The sequence below is a fragment of the Pantherophis guttatus genome, chromosome 2 (assembly GCF_059756535.1).
Source record: "Pantherophis guttatus breed Tessera chromosome 2, ASM5975653v1, whole genome shotgun sequence".
Classification (NCBI taxonomy): domain Eukaryota; kingdom Metazoa; phylum Chordata; class Lepidosauria; order Squamata; family Colubridae; genus Pantherophis; species Pantherophis guttatus.
The window spans coordinates 61745935-61763855 of NC_142064.1; the positions used below are offsets into that span (position 1 = coordinate 61745935).

Genomic DNA, 17921 nt, shown 5'->3' on the forward strand with positions numbered 1-17921 from the left:
AATGTCATTTTTTTTCCAGTGATGAAATACTGTGCATTAATTTGCTGAAGAATGTAATTTCCATATAATTGGCAATCTGCCTTGCCATTGTCTAACAACTTTGAGTGCCCCAAATAATCTGAGGAGACCCAAAGGGTATTTTCATAAGTGACATTAAAATGTTCCGATTCTATAGAAATGGGGAATCTGTACCAGAAAGCACATTCTCTGTGGTTCTCTTCTATTGTTTCTATATTTCTTAAACAGTATTCAAACATGACACTTCCTTGACTAAGAAATTCCACACCAGAAAGCTGATCATAACAGAAATATATCTGCTTTAAAGAAGAGATGAGCTTGGTGCATTTTTATAGAATGTGGTTTTAAAAGTTCTAAGCTTTTAGTTCTTTTAATTTAGTTCATTTTACTTCATATTTCCAGTCCTATTTATGAAAAGAAGATTACTAAACAAAGAAACAAAATACATACATGCATGCATGCATGAATGCATACATACATACAGCTTAAGGCTAGTATAAAATTTTAAACAGTCTCTATGTGAAAGAGGTTATAATCCTGAGGATTAAAACATTTGGTTCATCAGCAAGTATTGTAGGCCCAATTCTCAAAAGAAAATTCAGGACCATATAGGTTGGAAACATACGGAAGAGGCCTTCATCCTGCAGTGGATAGACAATTGCTAAAATGATGATAGGTTAAGGTGACCAGACGTCCCGCTTTTGGCGGGACAGTCCCGCTTTTGAGCAATTTGTCCCACGTCCCGCGGGCGTTTTAAAAAAGTCCCGATTTTTCATTCTGCCTCCTGAATCCCCGCTGCTGGCTAGAGGGAAAAAACCTGTTTAAACTCTTGCCGCGGGGCTTCAAAGGGCCGCCCTACGTTGATTAGCTCGGCTTCCCCCTCTCAGCTGATTTGCGCAGGGCTCTGCTCTTCCTAAATTGCTCCAGCAGTTTTTTTTTTCTCTTTGTGCAAACCAAGCTCAAAACGAAAGTGAAACAGGCTGTTGGCTTTGCTGTTTGCTTGCAACGTTGGAAAATTAGGCAGCAGATTTATTTTCCTTTTCCTCACCAAAAAAGGTAGGTGTAAACAATGGGAAATTATTTAGGGCAAAAGAGGAGAGTTCAAGATTTTAAAACACAAAAGAAAAAAAAGCTCTTTTTAACTAGGGAATTGTAATAATTGAGATACTATTAATTGTATACTGTGTTGAAAGCAGAAATGGTTAAGTTGTGGTTTGGAGGAATATATGGGGGAAATTATTTGGTTTATTATTATTGGTAAGTATAATTAATTGATTTGTAAGAAATTGGATTGCATGGAAATAATTGGAATATTCATGTTCATATTGATTAATATACAAAAAAGATAGTTATATAACTAATTGATTTATATTAAAATGTTGAATTTGTATTAAACAACTGTATTACATAATTACATAACTAAACAATGTGAGGATGGATATAAAAATAGATGACAATGGGAAGGGGTATAAAATAGAATAGAAGGGAAAAATTGAATTTGATTAAGATTAGAGATGAGGATGAAGGGTAATATTGTTTTTTTAAAAAAATAGATGAGGAATAAATATGGCAAAAAGGAAATATAGAAATTGTAAATTTAATTGAAATGACTAAACACAGTTTAAATTTGTGAACCAGCCAAATATTCTGTTCAAAGAAAATACATTGTATGTATGTGTGTTTCTAATTATTGCTATTTATTCATATCTGTTCTCTTTTATTCTTTAAAATTTAACAATTCATTCTTTATCTTAATATCTTTATATTTGTTTGGGGTTGGCTTTCTTCCCTTTCATCTTTTTTATTGTACAGCAATCTTTCTCCTCAAACCTACCACCTCTCTTTTCTTTCCTTCTTACTTTCTCTTCCCCCCACCCTCTTTTTCTCCTCCCTACTTCCTCTTCCTTTCTCCTTCTCCTCCTCTCTTCCTCCCTCTCTTAACCGTCACTCCTACTCTAATTTCCCTTCCCTTCCTTCATCCCTCTCTATTACTGTATCCTTTTATGCATATGGACTACTCAGAGGGCTGAAAAAGTTATTTTTGACTGGTCCTCGCACTTTTGACCAGTCCTCGAACTTACGACTGTCCTCACATTTTACGTTTTTTGCCCTATCTTGTCACCATGGTGAAGAGAAGCAGTTGTGAAATGAGTGACATGGTTGTTAAGAATGCTGCACGGGCATAAATGTGAGGATGGTCATAAGTGTGAGGACCAGTCAAAAGTGCGAGGACCTGTCAGAAATGACTTTTTTCAGCCCTCTGGTTAGTCCTTTTGTGCATATGGACTACTCAGAGGGCTGAAAAAGTTATTTTTGACTGGTCCTCACACTTTTGACCAGTCCTCGAACTTACGACTGTCCTCACATTTTACGTTTTTGCCCTATCTTGTCACCATGGTGAAGAGAAGCATTGTGAAATGAGTGACATGGTTGTTAAGAATGCTGCACGGGCATAAATGTGAGGATGGTCATAAGTGTGAGGACCAGTCAAAAGTGTGAGGACCTGTCAGAAATGACTTTCCAGCCCTCTGAGTAGTCCCTATACACATAGCCATGGCCACCCGGTCACATGACCAGCTAGCCACGCCCACCCAGTCACATGGCCTCCAAGCCACGCCCACACAATAAGCCACGGCCACAATGGTGTCCCTCTTACCAATGTTAAAATCTGTTCACCTTACCCTATACACATAGCCATGGCCACCCGGTCACATGACCAGCTAGCCACACCCACCCAGTCACATGACCAGCTAGCCACGCCCACAAAATAAGCCACGCCCACAATGTCCCTCTTTACCAATGTTAAAATCTGGTCATGATTTGATTATGATAGGTTTATAGGCATACATCCAATGATTATGATAGGTTTATAGGCATACATCCAATACTCTGCACACAACCCATCTTTTTAGTGTTGTAATACTTGTGCCTCCTTCCTTGAGAACATAGGAAACAAAATGGCAAGTTTGTGGAGATGCAGTGGGTATGTTAGACAGTGTTATGCTAATTTAGCACCAATCTCTAGTATGAGAACTTTAAAATCAACATATAATTGCAAACCTATGTTTGGTAATTGAAGCAAGGACTAAATCATATCATTTTTTAAAAATATTTAAAAACTTTTTTGTTTTTTGTAACATTTTATCGGACTAAATCTTCAAATGCAGCCTTAGGCCCAATATTCCAATTACATCATAACACATTAAATAAATTATGCTGTCTTTAAATCAGTAACACTATTCGGTGCTTAACATCTCCAGCAAAAATCAATAGACTTCTAAGACCTTAGGAGCTATTAATGAAATAGAAGTAATCAAAAGCAATAGAAATGGTCTCAGTGAGCATGTGTCTACTCATCTTGCAGAGGGAGCAACAGAAAAATACTATTATAATTATTATGATTTCACTTTGCCCTCTGTTAGGCATATAACAAGACATATGTATCCTATGGGCTTTTGGCCACATGTAGATGGATTGGGTACATATTCCTAATATTTTTACAGAATATTAAATAATTTTTCTTTTCCTAAAGCATCTAAGTAATTTGTAAAAGATTTCAGCTGCACCACAAAGGTGTGCAACTGTGGGCACTTCCTGATGGGGATGTATATCTTTTCATGACTAAGCTGATCCCCACCATTTGGAGCCGTTTGGACCCATTTCCCACAGAAAAGAAAACACCAGGAGCCACAAAACCCTTCCCGTGCCTCACTATTTCTTGAGCAGCCACAAAACTAGCATATGTAGTTGAATTAAAAGTTCTGTTTTCTTCTGAAACTCTTCTTTTCTTGGATTTATCCATGGTTGGCCTATCGGGGTTGAAAAGCTCAATAAATTGCATACCGGAGGGTATCACACATTGACGGTTGTGATGCATATTTTGAGTGACAGGGAGCCACAGCAGAGGGATGAAAGAGCCACATGTGGCTCCAGAGCCACAGGTTGCTGACCCTTGATTTAAGCTAACAGAAATGATCCAGAATTGATGCCGTTTAAATGTTTCTTGATGACACGGTCACAACATGCAGTGAACTCAGGTTTCAGGCCTTGACTATATTCTGTGAATTTCATGAAAACATTTTGCTTCTGTGCTTTGAACTAGGCAGCTTTAGAGTTTATTGAAAGGAGTGAGTAATCAGTTCCCAGCTCCAAATAGTCAACAAAATTAATGGGGCAGGAGAGAAGGCTAGCTAGGTTGCTATTGTAAAAGGCGTTTGAAAATCTTTTCTTCTTTATTGTTTTCTATAAAGCAAAAGGAAATATATATGCTTCTATAGTGTCCTGAAAAGTTGTTCGTTAGCTCCCTGCAATAACTGTGGACTTAAAACGAAATAAATAACTTGATCTCCTCTATCCCAACTTCTTAGTCAGGTCAGGAATCGTAGGTGACAGGAATGTTGGTTGTCTGGAAATGCCCTGAATTTTTGCCAAGCCATCTTTTGCTGCTAATGGCAGTCTTGAAACCAAGCCAAATATTTTTAACCAGCCAAGTCTTCATGGCATAGCATGGCTCCAGCTGTCTGCATAATTTTGTTTTTCATGGCACAAAGCCATTCACATAATTAGCCTTAAACAAAGTATGTTTTGGCATAATTTGGTCTTCTGTCCACAAGCACATACAGATTCAGAATCTGTCATAAACAAATTCATATCTAATTCACTGAGGTTCTTTATTTACTTGACTTCTAAAAATGAAGTAATTAAATCACTATTGGGCCATAGGATACATTTGTAATGGTGTAATACTTAACATGGCCTTAATTAATTTGGAATCAAATTACCTTTGGGCTCAGACTCAACCCGTCCAAGACCGAGTGGCTGTGGCTACCGGCGTCCCGATATAGTCAGCAGGTGCCATCGCTGACTATTGGGGGGAATCTTTGCCCCCCACAGAGAGGGCTCGCAATCTGGGTGTCCTCCTGGATGCACGGCTGTCTTTAGAAGAGCATATGACGGCCGCGGCCAGGGGCGCTTTTTATCAGGTTCGCCTGATTCGCCAGTTGCAGCCCTTTCTGGACCGGGACGCCTTGCGCACGGTCACTCACGCCCTTGTCATCTCCCGGCTGGACTATTGTAATGCTCTCTACATGGGGCTCCCCTTGAAGAGCACTTGGAGGCTCCAACTGGTCCAGAATGTGGCTGCGCGGGTGGTTATGGGTGCAACTCGTTGTGCCCGCGTGACACCCCTCCTGCACGAGCTGCACTGGCTCCCAGTGGTCTTCCAGGTGCGATTCAAGGTGTTGGTCACCACCTTTAAAACGCTCCATGGCACAGGACCCGGGTACCTTCGAGACCGACTTCTGCCACCAATAGCCTCCAACTGGCCAGTCCGCTCCCACAGAGAGGGTCTCCTCAGGGTGGCATCAGCCAAGTTATGTTGTCTGGCAACACCCAGGGGGAGGGCCTTCTCTGTGGGAGCCCCAGCCCTGTGGAATGAACTGCTCCCAGAAATATGTAAGATCTCTGACCTCCGGGTGTTTTGCTGTGCACTGAAGACCCTGTTGTTCTGCCAGGCTGGGCTATCAACATAATAATTTTAAATTGGGGTATTTTAAATTTGTGGGGTTTTAAATTGAGCCAAATTTATTTAATTATTTTAAATTTTTAATCGATATTTTGTCTTGTGTTTTTAAATAGGCTGTACACTGCCCTGAGTCCTTCGGGAGAAGGGCAGTATAGAAATAAAATAATAATAATAATAATAATAATAATAATAATAATAATAATATCTTTAATCATTCCATTCTTCAATTGATCAACACATCAAAAGTGAGCTCAAAGTCTTACTTCAAATGGAAGCTCCATTAGTTCTAAATTTCCAGACAAATCCAGTTTTTCAAGATTCTCACAGTTTCCAAGTTCTGGAGGGATAGTCTTCAAACGGTTAAAACTTACATTCAGCTCTTTTAGGTTTTTTAAACAACCTGTCAAAAGAAAGTGAGTTAAAATTAGCCGAGCAATAATTCAATTGAGTGCAACAGCAAGAATAGGTATGGTCATGTTAATGGGAGTAGAGCGTTCTGATTCCATGATTAAAATTAATAATTAGTTATTAGTAACTAATAATTAGTACTGTTACCTTTTTTTTTAAAAAAAGGCCTTATTTAATTAAACAAGAGAATGAGACACTACCAGTGATGGGTTACTCCCGGTTCTGTTCAGTTCTTTAGAACCGGTAGTAAAAGTGGCAGGAGGCTCTGCCCATCCGCACAGACATCATAATTGATGATCTGCGCATTCACAGAAGCTTCTGCACATGCGCGCTCCCATTGCGAACCGGTAGTAAAGATAAGGAGAACCCACCCCTGGACACTACATATGTATATGGATTATTCTATATAAGGTTTGACATAATGTGTCAATAAAGGATGGCTATATTTCATTATAACTGTCGATATATAATCTACATTGTAAGCAACTTGTTCATAAATTACAAGAAACATCAGTCTTTAATTCAGTCTTTAATTTAATTTAATTTAACATTCAGTCTTTAATTTAATTGGGGCCATAAATTTTTCCTTCCAATATTGAAGAACAAGTCTTTTAGCAATAAATAAGGCATGGAGAATTCATTTTCATTGCCAGCCATTAATTTTCCTGTATCAGGTACATTAATAATAATAACAACAACAACAACAACAACAACAACAACAACAACAACAAGAATAATTATTTTATTTCTATACCGCCCTTCTCCCGAAGGACTCGGGACAGTGTACAGCCAATTTAAAAGTACAAGACACAACAATGATTAAAAATTAAAATAATTAAATAAATTTGGCCAAATTTGGCCCAAAAATTTAAAATACCCCAATTAAAATTATTATATTGATAGCCTGGTCTGGCGGAACAACAGGGTCTTCAATGCACAACGAAACACTCGGAGGTCGGAGATCTTATGTATTTCTGGGGGCAGTTCATTCCACAGGGCTGGGGCTCCCACAGAGAAGGCCCTCCCCCTGGGTGTCGCCAGCCGACATAACTTGGCTGATGGCACCCTGAGGAGACCCTCTCTGTGGGAGCGGACTGGTCGGTGGGAGGCTATTGGTGGGAGAAGACGGTTTCGAAGGTACCTGGGTCCTATGCCATGGAGCGCTTTAAAGGTGGTAACCAACACCTTGAATCGCACCCGGAAGACCACTGGGAGCCAGTGCAGCTCGCTCAGGAGGGGTGTCATGCGGACACAACAGGTTGCGCCCATAACCACCCGCGCGGCCGTATTCTGGACCAGTTGGAGCCTCCGAGTGCTCTTCAAGGGGAGCCCCATGTAGAGAGCATTACAATAGTCCAGCCGTGAGGTGACAAGGGCATGAGTGACCGTGTGCAAGGAGTCCTGGTCCAGAAAGGGCTGCAACTGGCGGATCAGGCGAACCTGATAAAAGGCCCCCCTGGCCATGACCGTCATGTGCTCTTCTAAAGACAGCCGTGCGTCCAGGAGGACACCCAGATTGCGAGCCCTCTCTGTGGGGGGCAAAGATTCACCCCCAATAGTCAGCGATGGCACCTGCTGACTATATCGGGACACCGGCAGCCACAGCCACTCGGTCTTGGACGGGTTGAGTCTGAGCCTGTTCCTCCCCATCCAGACCCGCACAGCCTCCAGGCAGCGAGACATCACATCAAGGGCATCGTTGGGGTGGTCTGGGGTGGAGATGTACAGCTGAGTATCATCAGCGTACAGATGACACTTCACCCCAAAACCATGGATGATCTCACCCAGCGGCTTCACATAAATGTTGAACAGAAGGGGTGAGAGGACCGACCCTTGTGGCACTCCCCATGCGAGATGCCTCAAGGCCAACCTCTGCCCCCCTGCCAACACGAACTGCGAGCGGTCGGAGAGGAAGGAGGAGAACCACCGCAGAACGGTGCCCCCTATTCCTAACCCCCTCAACCTCTGCAGCATGATACCATGGTCGATGGTATCAAAAGCCGCTGGGAGATCTAATAGGACTAGGACAGAGGAGCAACCCCTGTCCCGAGCCCTCCAGAGATCATCCACCAATGCGACCAATGCTGTTTCTGTGCTGTGCCCCTGCCTGAAGCCCGACTGGCATGGGTCTAGATAGATAGCTTCATCCAGGTGCCCGAGCAGTTGTCGTGCCACCACACTCTTGAGGACCTTCCCCGCAAAGCGAAGGTTGGAGACCGGACAGTAGTTAGCTAATTCAGCTGGGTCCAGGGAGGGCTTCTTGAGGAGGGGCCTCACCACCGCCTCTTTCAAGGCAGCGGGAAAGGCACCCTCACTCAGAGAAGCAGTTATAATCCCCTGGAGCCAGCCTCGTGTAACCTCCCGGGAGGCCAGTACCAACCAGGAGGGACACGGGTCCAATAAACATGTGGTGGCACTAATCCTACCCAGAACCCTGTCCACATCCTCGGGAGCCACAGGATCAAACTCCTCCCAGATAATATTCTCAAGATCTGCCCCTGTCTCCTCCCCTGGACTCATCCAATCGGAGTCCAAGCCATCCCAAATCCGGCGACTTTATCATGCGGAATTGCACAAAATCCTCAGCGCGGCCCTGCAAGGGATCTTCCCGCACTCCCCCCCCCGAAGAAGGGAGTGGGTCACCCTAAACAGGGCAGCTGGGCGGTTCTCTGCAGATGCGATAAGAGTGGAAAAATGGTTAGATTTCGCCGCTTTTATCGCCACTAGGTAGGTCTTGAAATAAGACCTCACCTGTGTCCGGTCGGAATCGGATTGACTAGTCCTCCAAATGCTCTCTAGGCGTCTTTTCCAACGCTTCATCTCTCTCAGCTCCTCAGAGAACCAAGGAGCCAATTGAGATCGGCATCGGGTTAGAGGCCGCAAAGGCACAACACAATCCCAAGCTTCGGTGGCCGCACTCTCCCAGGCGGCCACCAGCTCTTCAGTCGAGTCGTGTGTTAGAGTCTCAGGAAATGGCCCAAGCTCCGTCAGGAACCTTTCGGGGTCCATCAGGCGCCTGGGACGGAACCATTTGGTCGGTTCCATCTCCCTGCGGCGGGGGAAAGCGGTAGGAAAGTCTAAGTGAAGGAGCGAATGATCTGTCCATGACAAGGGTTTGATGTCTAGGTCTCCTCTACCAAGATCATTCAACCACTGACCAGAGACAAAAATCAGGTCCAGAGTGTGTCCCCCTATATGAGTCGGGCCTTGAACTAACTGGGTCAGGTCCATGGCCGTCATGGAAGCCATGAACTCCCAAGCCACCTCTGACGCCTCACCCGCAGATGGAAGGTTGAAATCCCCCATAACAATAAGTCTGGGGGTATCAACCGCCACCCCGGCAATGACATCGAGTAGCTCAGGCAGGGTCGCTGCCACGTGGCAGGGAGCCAGGTACCTAGTCAGCAAACCCATCTGCACCCCACTTCACAAAGAGGGACTCACATCCGGCTATCTGAGGAACAGTGGTCTCCCTCGGACAAAGACTCTCCCTAATAATTACCGCCACTCCCCCACCCCTCCCTTGGGCCCTTGGCTGATGAAATGCACGGAAACCTGGTGGGCACATCTCAACGAGGGGAACCCCCCCCCTTGGCCCAACCAGGTCTCCGTAATACCTGCCAGGTCCGCACCCCACTCTAAAATAAGATCACAGATGAGGGGGGCTTTATTAACGACCGACCTGGCATTACACAACATCAGCCGCAGACCCTGGGCCTGAGACTCTGCACAACCCAGGACACGAGTTGCGCATTGGGGGCCGGGGTGCGTAATTGCTCGTAAACAGCATGTGCGCACCCCCAGCACATGATATGGCCCTCTGCGCCCGTCATACCTGCCCCTCCCACTCATTGTTTCAATTACACAGCCCTTCCTATCGTCCCCCTGCTCCCCGGTTAAATTTCCTTTCACGACCCCTCCGTTGCAGCCAATCGACCCATCACCCCACTCAGTTGCTATCTGAACCCCCCCGGGTCCACTTTTACAACCCCCTCCCTTCCTCCTGGGTCCCCTTAAAATTTTGATTAAAAATTTAGCTAAAAAACCCCTCAACCCCCTTCTCGCACCATGCCACCTCTCGGGGTTCCAAAGCCCGTCATTAAGGTAGGCCCTCGATAGAGTGGAGGGCCAGACCTGCGAGAGGGGGGAGTCTCGCAGCGCAAGATACATTGTTCAAAAGCATATGGAAATCTGAAATTATTAAAGACAAATTAATATGTACAATGATTTCTTCCCAGAATATAGCAGAAATGATCGCAGAAATATACTGATTCATTAATTCAGCATGTTTCATTAATTCCTTTTCTTTATAAACGCAATAAGTTCAAAATTGGTTTGTTATTGTTGTTGAATAAGCTGTAATCTAAATTCTATTGAAATGTTTGTTGTGTTACATTAACACAGTTACCCATCAAATGTACAAAATTCCATTCCACTCAATCGATTTAAAATTTGCTCTTTAGATTGCTTTCTCAATAAAAAATGTTTGTTAAGAACTAACTGCAAAGTTTTGTCTTATAAGAGTTAGTGATAGCTTTGAGTAAGTTAAGTGTCTCTGAAGTTGACCTAGGACTGTTATCTAAACACATTTTGGAATGCACTCCTGTGGTCTGTAGGATAGTATCCATTAGATATTGTACGACACATAATATTGTACACATTCATCTAGGAATTCTGGTAAGAAACATTGCTGAAGAAGTTCTCATTAGAGATAACTCTGCAGTGAGAAGTTGCCCATTGGCAGTTATAGTAAATACAGTCATTTCAGAAAGGATGTTGGGGTTTAATGTGATGAAACTTTGGATCCAATGCATCCAAAGCCCCTTAATTTCCACACTATTCTCTGAGACAAAGCAAAAAAAACCAACCCTCCTGCCTGCTTTGAAACTGGGTCACAGATTCTTTTAAACCACTGTATACCTAATTTTGTGGGCTCCAAATGAGGAGAAACCAACAATACCTTGTAATACTGGTAACATATGATAAATTCTTGAAGCTGCACAATACCTTCAAGGCATCGTGCAGCTTCAAGAACTAATCATATGTTACCAGTTGTGTTTCTTCACTGATTTTATTTTTCTGAAGGGAGTTCAAAAGCACAAGAAGGAAAGCAACAGAAGCCCTACTTTGAAGAATTCCTACTTAAAGACTCCATTGTAGCCGGCATTAACTCTTCTACCCAATCCAACTCCACTCCAGATGCTAAAATGAATTTATAATTTTGTGCCTGAGGATTAACTGTATATTAATGTATAGTACCTTTAACTTTAGACAACTTTTTATTGTCTAAATAAGCCTATCCCACAAAAGGATACAATTATTTTGCTTCCCTGTAGAATAGCTGGAAGAATTTCCTTTGGGCTCCACAGGATTAAGGAAAATATTTGGGAAGCATCACCACAGGCATCAAAGTAGCACAATCTATTTTTTTCCACAGTCAGCAAGTTTTTATAAGTATTAATCTGATCCAGTGATGGGTTTCAAAATTTTGTACTACCGGTTCTGTGGGTGTGGCTTGCTGGGCGTGGCATGGCTTGCTGGACATGGCTTGTTGGGCAGGTCAGAGGAAGGATACTGTAAAATCTCCATTCTCTCCCCAATCCAGGGGAAAGTTACTGCAAAATCCCTATTTCCTACCAATCATCTGGGACTCGGGAGGCAGAGAATAGATAGGGGCGGGGCCAGTCAGAATTTTTACTACCGGTTCTCCGAACTACTCAAAATTTCCACTACCGGTTCTCCAGAACTGGTCAGAACCTACTGAAACTCACCTCTGATCTGATTGTTTATTAAATCATGGTTAAATTGCTGACTAGTTATTTAGGAATGCCTATTAAAGGTATATGATTTTTTTTGTTCTCCTTTCCGGTGGGGGGGGAGACTATACCAGATACCTTTATAAACCCAGCTATGAAAAAAATTCATGGATACAAGCCGGGCTTTGCTTTTTAGTTTAAGGTTGGCTTACTTTTAAAATCCATGTTAGAGAGAATTGAAATATAAATCATATGTTGAATCATAATATTAGCCAAATTAAACCATTATAAGTGTGTTCCTGGGGAATTTGGAAGTGAACTACTGTAAATCTCTTTGATGTGTTTGGCCTGAAAGTTTATTTTAAATTCTTTGCTCTAAATATAATTGTTCGAATGATTATGAATCTTTGGGGAATTATGCAAGAGGTTCAGATGTTGGCAAAACAGGCTAAGTTAATTCACTCTTGGCTTTTCCTCTTTTCTTTTCGGTTCACAAATTGTGACAAGGCTTCTGCAGCAGCCTTCAAATTTAAAAAAATGAGACGGTCCCTACCCTGAGGCTTACAATCTGAAAAGACATAATACACAGTCCAAGAAAAAAGGAATGGGAAGGGAGGAAGGGAATAGAAATAACCAGTAGAAGTTCTTACTTGAAATTACATCACTGCTTAGTTCCAGAAGACAACTTGGGTAAAAGCACTAACATAATTCAGACAATGCCTTCTAGGATACAAAAATATTGCTTTCCAAACATTTTGTGCAAAGCCTCCTCTTTTCAGGGAAGTTGAAATCGATTCACATATGTGCATATGTTTTTGCAGCTTTTATTAGGGAACAAGGGAATGCTTAGTGCCTCCTTTAACCAATGCAGTCAGTTCCTGATAACTTCCATAAGATTTTTTTTTGTTGTGATAAAATCAGGGCTTCTCAATAACCAGGTGTTAAAACATTATTATTTGTATGAGCCTTTCAATATGTGTTAATTAGGATTTTCCTTGGAGCTATACACTATATATTTTTCAAAGACTTAGGGACTTTTTGTAGGCCACAAGACTCTTGCGTTATTGACTCCCAATCCACAACTCAAATAGCACATACCCTTTCTTCCTTTGTTTCTCAAGAGCCAGTTTTCATAGTGAAAGTTAACACTGGAAGCTTCTTTCAGGTATTGCAATGTCTGTTGTCACTAAAATACCATTTTCACTATGTTATCTAAATTTGACATTGCCTTTCTTACTAGGGCAAAATCACCCTTGATATCTCAAAGCACTTTAGCCAGTTTTATCAATTCTTGAACCCGGTGAAACAAAGACAAAATCTTTACTTCTTCATTATCAGCTATAAATTCACTAAGCATGTACCTGTAGGTTAACCATATAGCAGCTCTATCTTCTTAATACTTAACACTAAATGGACTTCTCACCAACCATTATTAGTTTCATAATGAGCATCTCTACAGGTAATACTCAACTTACAACCGTTCATTTAGTGACCGTTCAAAGTTACAACAGCACTGGAAAAAATGACTTATGACCAGTTTTCACACTTACAAGCATTGCACATCCCCATGATCGTATGATCAAAATTTGGGCTCTTGGCAACTGGCATGTATTTATGACAGTTGCAGTGTCTCGGGCTAATGTGTTCATCATTTGTAACCTTCCCAACTGGCTCCCAACAATCACAGTCAATGGAGAAAGCCAGATTCGTTTCACAGTTGTATGATTCACTTAACAACTGTAGTGAGCCACTTAACAATTGTGGCAAAAAAAAGGTTGTAAAATGGAGCACATCTCACCTAATAACTGCCATGTTACAATGGAAACTTGTTCTGACCTAGGATTCCTAAGACAGTAAAAAGCACACAATTAGTCCCAAAAACTCTCTTTTTATTTCAACGGTTGTGAATTCTGCTCATTCACAGCCCATGATGAGTCACAAATAGTTTGTAAAGAGTCTGACAGAAGTCTGCCATAGTCCTTCGGGATAAAGCTGATAAACACCCACCTTTATCTCCCTTGACATGCTGCCAAAGACCTAATTGGCAATTAGCTTTTCAAGGCCACACGAAGCACAGAGTCAAAATGGAGCTTCAGAATTTAAACAGACCAGCACGAATAAAGTTGCCTCTTGCAAAGGCTCACGTGCCTTTGCTCCTCCTTTATGTCTTATGGGAGGGGCCAATCATCTCCAAGCCCTACTCCTGAGTTGCCCTTTTTGATTTAACTGTTCTTGCCTTCTGGCAGCTCTGCGCATGCGTGCACTGGGAACAGGCTCCCCCTGTTCCTCTGCCTTGCTGACGTCAGACTCTGGAGGCTCTGGAGTCAGCACATAACTCCCAGATGCACTTGGCCCTATCTCTGCCTCTGATGCAGAGCCCTTGTCCGAGCCTTGTCCAGACTCGAGGACTGGCCCATGTTCCTCCAAATCTGCTGCCAGCGGACCACAACAAAACTCTGGGCTCAGTTGTGCTTGTGTATTTTTTCTTTTCCATAGTTGGATACACTACAGATTCCTTTTACTAAACAATGTCAGACCAGGAGAGATTGAATGTGAAGAAGATATACTCAAAGATTTGCCTTCCAAAGAAATAACCAGAGGTTCACCTATTTTCTCTTCAGACTGAGAATGGATGAAGATTCAGCCTTCTTCTTAGACATGTAGGGTATACCTATTGTGTTCATAATTGCTTTCCTGGAATGCTTTTGAGAACAGATGCACATCTAGAGAAAAATAAAGTGTGTGAAGTGCCACAAGGCTAGGCTAGGCTAGGCTTGCCTAGAGAAGAGGGATAGCTTCACTCATGAAAGGATGGATACCCATTAGCAATCTTGAAGTATATCTACTGGGCTACTTAGATAAAGCATGGCTTATGTTTAAACTGCTTATTGTCTTGAATAAAATGTGTATAAAACATAAAATCTGGAAACTAGATGTCTTTGCCCAGACCCCATCAGATCATGAACCTGGGGCATTCCCTGTGACAGACATGCTTATTTTTTAAATACAATATTAAAACTGTCCCAAAAGAATATTGTTGATTTGTGTTTCCATTGTAAAGAAAAAGCTAATAATAAAGTAGTAAGAAAGGACATAGTAGCCTCTCTGTAACAGCAAAATAGCATAGTGTTTCCATCATGCCCAAATCAGTGTCTCTTCATATATTAATAGTACCAAAATTTGATATATTTCAAAATTACATTCACATCTTTAAACTTTATTTTTTCCCTAAATCGTATTAGCAAACTTATGAATATTAAAATACGGATATCACAGTACAGCAAGCATATATCAAATAGGTAAGTTTTCACTCCATCATTTTACATTTCAATAAATTACAGTCAACTGTTTCTAAACATTCTCTGACCTGTCCAATAAACATGAAAAATAATATTTTCCTATCTAGCTAGATCTTATAGACGGGCAGAAGCCACTGAAGACAGGCAGACTCATAAATAATCATGACCCAAATCATGAAAGGCTTTATAAATTCCAATCAGCACCTTGAATTGCATCCAGAAGTCAACCAAGGACCAGTGGCTCACAAAGAGAAGATGTCACATGGGCAAATCAAGATACATTGATTACTTACCCCAATTAAATATCATGTGATTGTTCTGTCAACAATTCCAGACACCAATCCTGTCACAAATGTTGACTCATTCAATCAGCAACAACACCACATGCTCAATTTCTTACCTTCAGTTGGCATTCAATTAGAACTGACTGCTGCTACTATCCATGCCACAGGCCCGTCTCGACAAGTATTTGAGGTCCAGGTTTCCAACTAAGACTGACAAACTGCAACTTGCAAATGACCATGTGCTAGAACTCCACTTGGTCAAATCCAATAACATTCTTAAACTCATACACACTACTCCAACCACAACCACAGCTAGACTACTGCCTAGCATTCAAACGAGCTTAATCTCAGCAGGATTAAGTGACTGTGACTCTGGGACCTGTTAATATCTGAGCTATATATTTGTTTGTGGATGGTTTGCACTCCATTGGGTTCACCTAAACTACTAGTTCCTGCTTAAAGTTCAGATAATATTTATAGCTAAAATTATCTTCTCAGAGTTACTACTCGTGTCAGTTATTGTTTAGCAGGATCAAGAGACCCTGATTTTAATTATTCATGCCTTAGTTGCTTTTGGTTTGGACCAGAGGTGGACTCTAAAATTTTTTACTACCAGTTCTGTGGGCATGGCTTATTTTGTGGGCGTGGCTTGATGATCATGTGACAATTCTTTAGGATTGTCTATCCTAAAGAATAGGATAGGCTCCTCAGGCTTTTAACTGCTTGCAGAGCTGTACCGGTCTACTAATTTGTTTTTGGAGGCACTGGTCTACTCATTTGTTTTTGGAGGCACCGGTCTACTACCACACTGCCTTTTAACATTGATCAGCTGTAGGGCGGCCCTTTGAAGCCCCGCGGCAAGAGTTTAAACAGTTTTTTTCCTTCTAGCCAATCAGCTGGGACTCGGGAGGCAGCAATAGATTGGGGATGGGGGCAAATAAAAGGTAAGAATAATGCAGGGGGCGAGGGGGTGGGGGAACCCCGAACAAAAAGAACCATTTCAGTGATGTCATATCGTCACCGCTACCAGCTCGACCGAACCGGGCCAAACTGGGAGGAACCCACCATTGGTTTGGAATATATAATACACTACTCTTGAAGACTACTCAGATGCTTGAACTAGGGCAGAATCTAACAGCCTAAGTTGTGATGAATGTCAATAGGAATTCACACATAACATCTCAGCTTCAGAAACTGGACAGACTATATTTTTATTTGTATTTATTTTTCACCTTTCTGTATTGCCCATCTCCCTCAAAGAGGATTCTGGCCGGTGTACAATAAAATGTTAAAATATAAAATAGTATATATAAAAGTTTTTTAAAAAGTTTTTTAAAAATGTAAAAGGAGGCAAGAGATTAAAATTAGTTAAAAGGCAAAGGGAGTGCTGTGTGCTCTCCTAGGCTCCTATGTGAATCTTAACTCCTTTTCAGAAAGTCAGAAGATCTTTTCTGGGTGAAGTTTAAGCTGTTCACTTATGTTCATGCTGGAAGAACCTAAGGCGCTTCTATGCCTTAGTGATAGTGACATCAGTGTTGCCCAGGGGACTCCCAATTAGGGCCTCCTTTCATGTGCCCACCAAAATGGTATCTGTCTATCTACTTGCAATTATTTGCTTTCAAATTACTAGCTGGGCAGGAGTTGGAGCGAATGACGAGAGCTCATCCCACGACACAGCAGCACTTGGGTCTCAAACACAGGTTAGCTGATGATCAACACAGTTTCCTGACGATGTATGCCAATGATTGTTGTCTATATGGCTTAAGAACTGGTATCTTTAGGACTGCCTACTCTCATTTGTTTCTTCCTGCACAGTAAGATTGTGAGGAATAAGTTTGCTTCTGGAAATCTTCTTTAACATAAACTGATCTGCAGGAATCTTGAGAACTACCCTTTTTAATCAAACCTTCTTTGCATTGGTATCAACTAAATGTTTCTCTTTCAATACACCAAAAAGCTGTTGAGATAGGGGTGAAATCCAGCAGGTTCTGACAGGTTCTGGAGAACCAGTAGCAGAAATTTTGAGCAGTTCGGAGAACCAGCACATACCACCTCTGGCAGGCCCCAGAGTGGGTGGGAATGAAGATTTTGCAATATCCTTCCCCCAGGAGTGGAGAGGGAATGGAGATTTTGCAGTATCTTCCCTGCCACGCCCACCAAGCCACACTACACCCACCAAGCCACGCCCACAGAACCGGTACTAAAAAAATTTGGATTTCACCACTGTGTCAAGACATAGCTATTCAAAAGAGCTTGGAATGGGGAATTCTGAAGAGGGAAGCTCCCTGCTATGATATTTGTTGATATTTGTTTATTCCTTTGGCATAACATTTTCTCTAATTGCAATTTGTTTTACATGATTATTTTGATGTCATGTTTTTAATCCTCCCAGCAAGTAGGGCTTTGTAAACTTTAGGTTTCCACAGATTACAGCAACATACAAACCCAAGTAAATAAATACTTCCTACTCTATCTATTCTCATATATATAATCTTATGGTACAATGTACAATACCAGATACTATTCTTCTAAATTTACAATTTAAGACATGGTTTGCTATAATATTACTCATCTATATATGAAACCCTATTATTTCATCTCTACTCTGTCATTAATATACAGTAATCCAGCA

General features: G+C 41.9%; 1 protein-coding gene across 1 annotated transcript in view; it reads right to left on the reverse strand.

Moving 5' to 3' along the window:
• Window positions 1-17921, reverse strand: part of LRRC2 (leucine rich repeat containing 2) — a 97572-nt gene that overhangs the window by 40501 nt on the left and 39150 nt on the right. Inside the window, exon 5 of the mRNA XM_034410062.3 lies at window positions 5806-5942. Within this exon, the coding sequence (XP_034265953.1) occupies window positions 5806-5942 (137 nt within the window). The remainder of the gene's footprint in view (window positions 1-5805; window positions 5943-17921) is intronic.